Source organism: Cricetulus griseus, chromosome 7 (genome assembly GCF_003668045.3).
Source record: "Cricetulus griseus strain 17A/GY chromosome 7, alternate assembly CriGri-PICRH-1.0, whole genome shotgun sequence".
NCBI classification, from domain to species: Eukaryota; Metazoa; Chordata; class Mammalia; order Rodentia; family Cricetidae; genus Cricetulus; species Cricetulus griseus.
This window is the reverse complement of record NC_048600.1, coordinates 92,863,631-92,876,319: the sequence shown is the minus strand read 5'-3', so window position 1 is coordinate 92,876,319 and position 12,689 is coordinate 92,863,631. Positions and strand designations below refer to the sequence as shown.

The 12,689-nt window shown below is 35.3% G+C and overlaps 1 protein-coding gene across 7 annotated transcripts in view; it reads right to left on the bottom strand.

Moving 5' to 3' along the window:
• LOC100770202 (neurofibromin) overlaps positions 1-12,689 on the bottom strand; it is a 235,751-nt gene that overhangs the window by 147,798 nt on the left and 75,264 nt on the right. For all 7 annotated transcript variants that reach the window (XM_027426538.2, XM_027426535.2, XM_035447928.1 and 4 more), the window contains exons 9-12: positions 11,082-11,255; positions 10,532-10,654; positions 9,998-10,072; positions 3,086-3,217 (exon numbers count right to left, since the gene is read on the bottom strand). In XM_027426538.2, the coding sequence (XP_027282339.1) occupies positions 3,086-3,217; positions 9,998-10,072; positions 10,532-10,654; positions 11,082-11,255 (504 nt within the window). The remainder of the gene's footprint in view (positions 1-3,085; positions 3,218-9,997; positions 10,073-10,531; positions 10,655-11,081; positions 11,256-12,689) is intronic.

The window sequence follows — 12,689 nt, the reverse complement described above, 5'->3', positions numbered from 1 at the left end:
GTTCCAGACCATCCTGGTCTACAGAGCGAGTTCCAGGACAGGCTCCAAAGCAATACAGAGAAAACCTGTCCAGCCTACGCCACCCAAGAGCTGGGATTAAACGTATGTTCCATCATGCCCAGCCACACACAAAACTTCTGGATTGCTGCTTGTGCAGCAAAGTGAAGGCTCAGATTCCTAAGTCTCCAAACCATTTGAAGCAAGGCAAACAAGGAGAAACCATATGCATCAGCACCAGGCATATCTGCCACCTGTCCAAACACAAGCACAAAGAGGGGTGCTGCTTACCCTTAAGGATTTCCCCAAACTCTAAAATATCCTTACTCTATATAATTGAGTCACATTAATATTCCATTTTCTTGATGAAAATATTAATTATGGCTGGGCAGTGGAGGCACATGCCTTTAATCCTAGTAAATGGGAGGCAGAGGCAGGTGGATCTCTGTGATTCTGAGCCCAGCCTGGTCTACAGAGTGAGCTCCAGGACTCCCAATGCTACACAGAGAAACTCTGACTCGAAAAACAAATAAATAAAATAAACAAAAGTTATTACAAGCACACATTCAAAATTCTATACATAGGAATATATTAAGCTTTAAAACATTGGGAAGAGCTTGAGAGACGGCTCAGTGGTTGAATGTATACTCCTTTACCAGAGGACCCAAGTTCAGTTCCCTGCACTCATGTCAGGGGACTCACAACTACCTGTAACTCCAGCTCTGATGCCTCTGGCCTCCATGGGCACCTACAATCATGTGCATATACATACACATATACCCATGTAATTAAAAATAATAAAAATGAATCTTATAAAACACTGGGAAGGTGGAAGCAGGAAGCCAGTGAGTTCAAAGTCAGCCAAAGCTACATGGCCTGTATCCCAAAGGGAAAAAAAGCTTAAAAATTATTCTGAAAATTAAATATATATATCGATATTTCCAAAAATAATAAAAAAATATGAATAAAACAAATTCCTATCATAGATGTCCTTGAACCACAAGAAATACTCTATAATTACAACTTTAAGTGATCACAGCATACTGTAGGAATCATAGCATAAGCAAACAACCAAATCCAAGCAACTTCTAAATATAAAATATATCAGACTAATAACCAAATCTGTGGCTGCTCAAAAGAATAAATGAGGTTCATTGTTTTGTTTCAGTATTCATGCATAAAATTAAATGGCAGAGGTGTTAAGTTGGATATAAAACAAGAAACAAATAAGGTTCTTTCACCAATTCCTATTAGATCTCTTACCAGCATAAGGAGTATAATAAACTTAGGTAATAAACACAAAGTCTTTTTTTTTTTGCCATGCTGAAAATTGATCATAAGGGCCAACGCATATTAGGTAAGCACTTTACCACTGAGCTATATCCTAGCACATAGTAATCTGGGTTTGGAGATACAGCTCAATGCTACTGTGGTACATAGTAAAGGCCCTGGTTTTGACTGTTAGTATGCTCTCCTAATGCAAAAACAGAGGGGTGGGGGAGTGAATTAAGGAATTACCAAAACTTAAAGAAAATAATGTCTAGTTAAATAATATTTACATAGCTATTATATGTTACCACTAACATATATACCTGCAACAGATTTTTTAATTAAAAAGATACTGTGAGCTGGACGGTGGTAGTGCACGCCTTTAATCCCAGCACTTGGGAGGCAGAGGCAGGTGGATCTCTGTGAATTTGAGGCCAGCCTGGTATACAGAGTGAGTTCCAGGTCAGGCTCCAAAGCTCCACAGAGAAACCCTATCTCAAACAAACAAAACAAAACAAAACAAAACAGGTACTGTGTATTTGCCATCACAAAAATTCAACTGAAATAAGCTTGCATATTAATTCTTATTTAATAAAATGCCATTGGGGCAGGGGGTATAGTACGGTACATGTCTGGCATTTATGGTGGACCTGGGATTGATCTCTAGCACTGAAGGAAAATAACAAAAAAAAAAAAAAAAAAATCAAAACAATTAAAAAAAAATGACTTGCCCCTTCAGCTGTTCATTTTAGGATAAATAATGACAAAGCTCCTTTAATAGAAAACTTTTTCGTTTGAATATCTGGCATATTTTTTAAATCCTCAAAAACTACTACTGACAACTGGAAAGGAGTGAACATAACTGTATGAAACAAAGTATTTTGTATATTTTGTATACTGACCATAGGAACTTGGGAAGAGAAGCATGCCAGGAAGGAAACTGTTTAAAGTGAGAGATGGATAGTTTATCAGATAAAACCAATAGGTGAAGACATGCTACATTTTCTTCTGAAATGATATGATGTGACTACAATGGTAACTATACACAGAAAAGTCAAAGAAATGATGGACTTTTCTGAGGTAGTTACAAGGGATCATATATACTTACAGCCACAGAAGCCCACTGCCATGCAAAACAGTGACTGGTTGGCATCTGACCATGTGAGCGACAGCAGCCAATAAGAATAGAAAATAAGCAGAAGACAAAGCACCACCAATCAATGTCAAGAGTTGCCATGTAAATGCTCTTCCTACATACAGACAGAAATCACGTACACAATGCTTTCATTAGCTGTGGAAACTCACTTTCTATGAGCTTTAAATTCTATATTAACCAACCTCTTGGAACACAATTTCCAGGTGTGCCTTTGTCAGGTTTAAATAAACATCAATGTCAAAGTACCTATCAGTATTTGCTCAAATTTTTGTAAATAATTGTATTTACTAAGATGTATATATCTTTAAGTAGAAAATGTTTTAGTCCATTTCTAATTTTCTGTGTACTATTCAGCATCAGGACATTCAATCTAACCCAGGGGTCTGGTTCCATTGCTCATCCTTGAAAGTAAGAAGCAAATCAAACACCTGAGTAAGAAAAAGTTAAACTGAAAACAAAGAAAAGTGACATCCACTAAGATACTATAGCAGTTTCTGGAAATTTTCTTGTTAACCAGGCAGCAGTAGCACGGCAATGCACCATACACAACCTCCACGGAAAAGGAAAGACCCAGACAACCCTCTAAACTCGAGTCACCAGGAACGAGATGAAGATACTGAAAATGCAGCAGACAGGTAGAATTCAAAACTCATGGTTTCTTACTGGTGCCATTCGTATTGCTGGGTGCGCTCCACAGCCCTGCACTGCTTTATGAAGTGTTTCACCGAACATATTTCGAAGTTCAACTGAGTGACAATAAACAGCATCAATCTTAGGCCACCAATCCAATGCAGACTAGAAAAAAAATGAGAGAATATAGAATACAAAAATCACATAAGTGGTCTACTCTTTTACCACTGCAGCTCTAGCTTTTATTCTTTTGTGAGAAACTTTCTAAGAACATGCAAACACACAGTTTGATTTTCAAAGTCTTCAAATGACATCTTTAAGTCAAACACTAACCAGACTTACTATATTTTAAAATATAATAATGAGCATGTGTAAATGAGGCTGTCCTTTTCCAATAATGTCATACTGAATTTAAAACCAAAATATTTGGAAAATTCTTTAGCCAATCTTTGTCTTTTTTTTTCTTTAGTATTCAACACATTTCAGAAACACATGCATATATTATATATATTTTGCCAGTTGAAAAAAAGAAAAAAAATCACAATTTTCCATGAGATTAGTAGTTCAACACAACGTTGAAAGACTATGTAAACCATTAGTTAAATGCTTACAAACAACGATAATCAACATGAAATTAGTAAATGAAATAAAGCCATTAGTAAACCAATAATCTTTAAGTTGATAAGCAGATGACACAATACATGGAAGACTAAATGGTCACCATAAACAAAGACAGCTGATTCTGCCTAAGTACTTTTATTTTTACAATGCTACAGATTAAAGCCAGACCTTTAAAGCAGGTGGTCTACCACTCAGATACATCCATAGATAAAGCTAAGGACTTCTAAAATAATTATTTTATATAGATATTTTCCTATTTCTGTTTAGCCTACCGAGCTGGTTTATAACACCTGTTTTAATTAAAAGTGTATTTTTAATGACCTTTACTTTAAATTTAATTGATATGTTTTTATGTTTAAATGGTTCAAAAAATGCTAATTGTGAAAATTCACTAAAGTTTATTATTAGTTTATAGAAAATTGATCAGATAAACTTTCATTACTTATATAGCTTATACATGAAAACAATAGGCTTAAAATACGAATTGTCAATTTGTAATACTCTGGCTAAAAATATGATAGAATAATTACATATTCACATAGTAAATATAGGTAACTTAACAGCTTCACACAACCTACCCATAAATTATTTTTTATTCAAAATCAAGCTAATCTTAACATTTAAGTTCTCATTCATAACACATAAAATTATTGTTGAGTTTCCATTTCTATTTAAAAGAAACCTAAAAACAAAACTGAGGCAGGCACAGTAGTGCATACCTGTAATCCTAACACAAGGGAGGCTAAGGCAGGAGGAAGCTAAGGATAGACTGGGCAACACAGCAAGACTTCATCTCAAGAAATAAATAAAATAGGAATCATAAAAATTAGTTTGGCAGTTAACAACACTTGCTGCTCTTATAGGAGACCCTGATTCAATTCTCAACACCCAAATGGTGGCTCACAACTATCTGTAACTGTCTATAACTCAGTTTCCAGGGGACCCAACACCCTCTTCTGGCCTCTGCAGGTACCAAACATGCATATGAAGCACAGGCATATCCCACTAATTAATTTAAAAATACAAATGATGAGATTCATGTTTGTTTTTCTATCACTTAATTTAGCTAAGTCCTACAAACTGACATTGATTACTGTCTCCATTTCTTTTTTCAGGTGGTTGTAATTAAATATGAAAGCAAATTAAGGGTAAAAAAAGAAAAACAGTTTATTTAGCTCACAATTCTAGGTTATAGTGGCAAGGACGTCATAAGAGCAGGAGCTCAAGAGAGCTGGTTGTATCAAATCCACAATCCATAAACAGGAACAAAGAGCAATGTTAATAAACATGCATTCTAGTGCCCAACTTCTTTCTCTAATCCACTGCCTAGGGAATGACACCACACAGTGGACAGGGGTCTTTCTACCTCAATTAACACAATCAAGATAATCATACTTTCATGGACATGCTCAAAGGCTTATCTTCAGGTCTCACAAAGCTGGAAACACTAAGCATTACATTTCTCAACTCTGGGGCACCAGTTTGCCCGTCAATCAATGCAAATGCAATTCTATGGGTTGTTTTTTTGTTGCTTTGTTTTTTGTTTTTTTTTTTTTAATCACCGTAAAAGTAACAAAATGATGATTAAAAAAAACAAACAAACAAAAAAAAAAAAAACAGTACACTGACGTCCTAATTATTGCTACATGCTGCATAAAATCTTACCAGAAATTGTTAAACTAAATAGACAGACATTTTTTTAGCAACCTATACTAATTATTGGGGAGAGGGGGTACTGTTTTCAATTTTAGTTGTTGTTTTCATCTGTTTGCTTTGTGACACAGAATCTTGCTGGAATTCAGTATGTTGTCCAAACTAGTCTAGAACTTATTATTCTCCTGACTTAGCCTCTGAAGTGCTAAGCTACCACAACCAGCTTACTGTGTAAGCATTTTTGATAACTGTAAAAGTATACCATGATAATAAGTATGTATTAACTTTCAGGCTTAAGATTTAATAATTTCATAATTTTCCTTTTTCATAAGGAATTAATCCATTTATTTCAAAGTATACACTTTCAAATAAAATAGACACTAAAAATTAGACATCGGGAACTGTAGAAATGGCTCAGAAGTTAAGATCGCTGGCTGTAATTCCAGAGGTCCAGAGTTCAATTCCCAGCAACCACATGGTGGTTTACAACCATTTGTAATAAGATCTGGTGCCCTCTTCTCTCATGCAGGCAGAACACTGTGTACATAATAAATAAGTGAATTACATACATTCCTAAGAGGTTATTTGAATGATTTTTAAATATCCTGGAAATGTCTTTAACTAACTCTTGGTTATGGTTAATATGAAGTATTTTTTTTAGTCATATTCTGTGTATTTATCTCATCCAGTATTTTTCTCTTGACATATTTCATCTACATATTTACGATCCCTTAAATTATCATTGTTTTTAAATTTCATTTACAAATCAACTGAATTTGATCTCAAGATGTTCTTTCAAAATTGTTTGGCAAAATATTAATAGACTCTTCCCTGTGAAATAGCCGATGTAAGTTTAGAAAGTAATGTATCATTTAATCCTCTCAATTAGCTAACATTTTCTTGCACTAATATGAAGTATTAATAAGCAAACTACAATAAACTGCTACAAGGAAAAACCTATAGTAAACTACTATCACAGATGTAACATGTTCACTTCCACTGCACAACCAATTTAGCCTTTAAAAAGTCTATACAGGAGCCCAGCAGGGGTGGTGCACACTTTTAATACCAGAACTCAGAAGGCAGAGACAGGAGGATCTCTGTGAGTTTGAGGCCAGCCTGGCCTACTGAGTGAGTTCCAGGACAGCCAGGGATACGCAGAGAAACCCTGTCTCAAAACAAACAAATAAACAAACAAACAATAAATAAGCCTGTGCAGATGGAGTATATAACTATATAGCATAAACCTTAAAACTACAGCTTATTTCTTAATGAACATCATTTTTTTAAAGTGACAATATAAATACCATTTTAGAAACTGCTAAAAACTTACACTGCAACAAAATTAAAATAGTGAATAGACTAAGAATTTCTAAAAGAATCCCAGCACTTGGGAGGAAGAGGCAGGCAGATCTTTGGAGTTTGAGGCCAGCCTGGTCTACAGAGTTAGTTCCAGGACAGCTAAAGCTATTACACAAAGAAACCCTGCAAACAAACAAACAAACAAACAAACAAACAAACAAATAAATAAAATTGGGATGTTTTAGATCTAAACACAGTACTTATAAATGGCATATGATGACATCTCACAGAAGCAAAAGAAAACTCCAAGCATCATTTCTAATTCTACATAAACCCAGAAAAAATAATGAAACTTTTATCTTTTAAGGGAACACAATAATTTAAAAAACTGTCAACTGGATTAAGAGAGATGGAAAAGGAAAGCTTAGGAGGCATGCTGAACTAAACTGTTTTTTTAAAAAAAGGATACGGGCTGGAGAGATGGCTCAGAGGTTAAGAGCACCGACTGCTCTTCCAGAGGTCCTGAGTTCAATTCCCAGCAACCACATGGTGGCTAACAACCATCTAAAAGGAGATCTGGTGCCCTCTTCTGCTGTGCAGATATATATGGAAGCAGAATGTTGTATACATAATAGATAAATAAAATCTTTAAAAAAAAAAAAAAAAAAAGGATACATAAGCCGGGCAGTGGTGGCGCACGCCTTTAGTCCCAGCACTCGGGGAGGCAGAGGCAGGTGGATCTCTGTGAGTTTGAGACCAGCCTGGTCTACAAGAGCTAGTTCCAGGACAGCCTCCAAAGCCACAGAGAAACCCTGTCTCTAAAAAAAAACAAAAACAAAAACAAAACAAAGAGTTGGACTTCATGAATCTAAAAAACAATTCATATGACTTGAAGACAAACATTTTCCTGCTAAAAATTTCCAGGTACATCCTATAATACTTAATTGTATAAATTTGCATATTAACTATTTCAAATAGTCCTTTACAATTAAAAGTACTTTAGATTCAGTATTTATTAGCCTAAGGATCTGGGTGGAGAGTGGACTCTAATAAGCAACAATTTGCCAACAATCTCTAAGGATAAGGATAACTAAAGTATAACCTGAAAGTCATTTTGGAGGACCACTGTGGTGGCTCAATCTTTTAATCCCAGCACCTGTAAGGCAGAGGCAGGTGGCTCTAGGTGAGTATGAGACCAACCTGGTCTACAGAGTGAGTTTCAGGCCATCTAACACTGTATGGTAAGATCTTGTCTAAAGAAAACAAAATGACACCAGCATTATTTGAATTGTTTACAGGCTATTCCACTGAATGTCTGCTGATGCATAGGATTTAAAGATTAGTCATGATAGGAGCTTTATAAACACAAATGTACCCAGATGCAGACACACTCTGCCTTCACACATGCAGCACTCCTTAGAGAGAGTGCACACACTTTCACCAGGCACATTGAGGCATGCAGAGACTAAGACTCAGGCATGCTTGGAACCCAGAAAGGAGCAGCTCAGCCACTTACAGCAGTGCCAAGTCCATGCTTGAAAGTGCTCTATGTATTCAATTATAGACAAAAATATTTTACAATTAAAGTAACTAGTCACAGAATATTCAAAGACTATAACTTGGATTTATTAAATTTTAACCATTTCTATAAAGTTATCCAGGTAATAAGAGCAATATTTTCAATATTTTGAATCAAAGTGGGTAGCAGTTACTTATTTTTGAATTACACATAAGCTTATGGGATAGAGAAATCATCTTTTTGGGATTTTTTTTTTTTTAACTTTAAAACTAACCCTTGGAAGGACAATGGTCTGAGTAATTACACTGGCAAGTGTACAGTTTTTTTTGTTTTTTAGTTTTTCATGTCAACATATTATATATACACTCTGATTCATTTTACACTATCGTCTATGTAAATAACTATATTTAATATAATGTCTACCTATAATTTAAGTCAGTGATATTCAACTGAAGCTAGTATTGCTCCCCATGCATTTAGTTGTTCATAACGCAGGAGACACAGCACAGTTGCCATTCAAGAATTGAGCACCAAAATGATAAATGTCCTTCAAAGCATAAGGCCAGGCTGAAAACAGAGAACTATTGTCTTAAAATGCTATTAGCTCTCCACAAAACAAAATGAATTTGTCACTAAGTGACTTTATCAGCAGTTATTTTCCCCCACAAGAATATTTAAAACAAAAGCCGGGCATTGGTGGCGCACGCCTTTAATCCCAGCACTAGGGAGGTAGAGGCAGGTGGATCTCTGTGAGTTCGAGGCCAGCCTGGTCTCCAGAGCAAGTGCCAGGATAGGCTCCAAAGCTACACAGAGAAACCTTGTCTGGAAAAACCAAAAAGAAGAAGAAGGAAGAAGAAGAAGGAAGGAGAGAGAGGAAGGAGGAGGAGGAGGAGGAGGAGGAGGAGGAGGAGGAGGAAGAAGAAGAAGAAGAAGAAGAAGAAGAAGAAGAAGAAGAAGAAGAAGAAGAAGAATCAAATATTAGGTTTAATTCAATATATCCAAGGGAAAGGAAGAAGTGGGGGTCATTTTTAATTTGCAAGAGTCATGAAATGGAATTTAATTATGAATAGGACAAATAGACCAAGGTATCAATGATCAAAGACTTTAAGGGAGGAAGACAGGAACAAAGTAAGTTCCTCGTAAGTGTAACATATCTGTCAATGGATAAAAGTAGGACTATAAAAAATAAAATCAGAGAACATTCAAATACACCTGTTCAAAAAAGAAATAGAATTTTTAAAAATCTAGTAAGGTTTTACTGTCGGCTTTTTACCTCATACGCTCATATCACAAATAACCTCTCTAATGAATTCACTTTTCTTGATATGCTTTTGTATCTTGTGAATATATATACCTTTTAAAATGTTAAGTGTTTTATTCTAATTAAGGAGGTTCAAAAGATACAATCACATAAGGTTTCACCATTTTGTAAATATGCCATACTAGGCTACACTGTAATTATTCTTCCTTTGAACTTAAATGGTAAGATAGTAGGTCAGAATGTATCAAATACTTTGTTATAAAAGCACTAAATTATATTTTCAGTGCCATTGCTCTCAACAGGTTTTGAACTTTAAATGAAAATTTTTTTTAGGCTTATTCTTTGCAAAAGATTCTATTAACTTCATCCCTCTCAACAGAAGCCTCCAGCTCAGAGAGAACCTAAAAACTACAGCTGAGTATCAAATGCTGGTCCAACTACCCAGAGGAGCTTTCTATTTTATATAAAGTTTTAAGTTTGGAACCTTTGTTAAAAACAGCATCTTTCTTTAAAATAGAAAAAATATAACCCAAAACAAAAGAGGAAAAACAATTATTTTTTAGTAATACCGAGTACCTTTTAGACTTACATTGGTGATGATGCGGTGGAGTGAGTTTACCAGCACATAGTGAAATGTAGAAGGTGAATTTTGAGCCAGGCAGATCTGCAAAAAGGAAAGAATATTCATTAACACAAGAAAGACAAAAGAACAGCAGAAAGTTAAATTATTTTCAATAAAATAAATTTAAGGTCTTGACATCAGCATCAATATAGTATATTTAAAAATACTACTAAGAGGAGAGAGATATCTCAAGGGTTAAAAGCACTAGCTGTTCTTACAGAGGACCTAGGTTCAATTCCCAGGAGCCACATGGCAGCCCAGTGTCTGTAATTCTAGTTGCAGGGGATATGATACGTTTTCTGACCTCTGAAGGCATCAAACACATACATGGTGCACAGACATACATGCAGGCAAAATACCCAGATACATAAAATAAAAATAAATAAATCTGTTTCTTAAAAAAAGAAATACTAACAAAGTACACCTATTCATCTTTATTGTATCTGCATTTTATAAGGATAACCACATCAATAAACATGGTTGTACAAAACAATTTCTTACCTTAAAGTGCTGGTTGTTGTGAGGGCTTATCCGAAAGCAAGAGACAAGACAGTCAATCATGAGGTCCACATCTGCAGGCTGACTGCCTCTAGAGAATGGTTTACTTGGATTAAAAAGCAGGTTCTATAAAAATCCCAACAGAAAACAGTGGCCTTTAAATACTCATGAAGTATTTCTTTAACAAGGTAAGTACACATAATCAGCATTATCCACATTGATTACTGTAAACTTTAGTTGCCAGAAAAAGCACAAAATACTGGTTACTATAGTTTGCCAATATCATATAAGACTTAATATACCACATGTGATTCTTCCCAAGCCAAATTTTTACATTAAGACCCAAGTATGTATATATTAAGAAAACCGTTGCATATCATTCATGTTCTCAGTCTAGACTAATGAGCACAGTAACAACAAAAGCAGGTCCTTTGAACTTATCAAAGTTACCACAAAATTTAGAGTTAGCAATTATCTTTAGCAGAATACTCATACTAGAAGTTTATGCACTTAATTTCCTCATGTCTATAGAAGGCAAAGAATAGCATATTACCTTAAGATCAACCACCATGGACTGAACTAGTAGGAAAATGACAGAGTTATCTTCCCAATTGATGTAAGTACTTGCTTTACATAACTTGACACAAGCAATGGCAGCACTCTCTGTCAGCTGCCTGCTTCCTCCATGGCCGGCAAGTGCTTTTCGTAAACTATCCAGAAACAGCTTCTACAGAATTTAAATTTAGGAAGACAATGAATCTAGTTTACACTATTGTAGATTTATCTAACAAAGTAGCAAACTATCAATCTCTAAAATTCAAACTAAAAAAGATTGCTTTATATTTGGCTTTCATTTCATATTTAAGGTATCACTTAATCTTTCTCAAGTTAAAACACAAATACAAAATGCTTTTCTCTACTTTCTCTGTTGACTATCTACAGGGATAAAAGAAACATTCTTTCCTATACGTTCGAACTCAACATTAGAGTAGGTTTATCATATCGCCCTTTTAATGTTATCTTTGAGGCTTAAATATATGACTGCCATCGTTGTGGGATATGTCAAATTGTTTCATTCTTTTCTACTGCTCCAGAGTATATTCAACCTTCAGCCTTCTAAAGGATATACCCAAGGAAATACTATTGTCCCAAATTTCATTTATAGAAATAATAATAATAATAATAATAATAATAATAATAATAATAATAAAAAAAAAAATCCAGCTTCAACATAGGCTATAGATGAGGCCAGCTGTGAAGAAGATGTTTCATAAGGGCACAGAGCCCTACACAGACCTAGATAAGGATGGAGGCAGCACCAGGGTCTTGATGGACTTGGCAGCTAATGAAAAGGCAGTTCATGCAGGAAGACCTCTCTGATGATAACAATGTCCACTGAGGTTGTTCAGACACCTATGTGCTGGTTTTGTGATGTGTCCTGAACTGTTAGGGACAGGGACAAATGGCGTGTAGAGGCCTTAGGAAGATCACTAGGAAATCAGGCCTGATCAACCAAAGGAAGAAGACTGTCTGAACCAACTGGATAAGCTGATCATCACCGACTATGGCATCACCTTTGTCCTTGTACATTTCAATTTTAAAAAGTAGCACCAACACAAAAAGTAAAAATTAAAATAAAGAAACCAAGGGCCAGAGCAATGGTTGAATGCTTAAGAGACCTTGCTACTCTTCCAGAGAGCCAGAATTCCGTTTCTAACACCCACACTGAGTGGCTCCAAACTAACTATAACTCCAGTTCCAGAGGATCTTCTGCTGTGGGAATGAACACACAAACACGTGTGCACACACTTTTTGTAATAAAACAAAAAATAACAATAAACCAAAAGTCTCTCATTGAAATGATTCATTTTATTTCATGTGTATGTTTATGTGCCTGTTTGTTTGTATATATGTCATGCATCTAGAACTTGAGTTATAGGTAGTTGTAAACCACCCAATATGGGTGCTGGAACACAAATCTGGGTACTCTGGAAGAGCAGCAAGTGATCTTAAAACACTGAGTCATCTCTCTAGCACCTAAAAAATACAATTTTATGATTGCAATCACTTACAAATTTTTTCTTACAAATGTTTTTTCTTCTAAATGAAAACCTTAGACCTCCACCTCCTCTCCAGATATATCTTCAAATCTATCTAACAT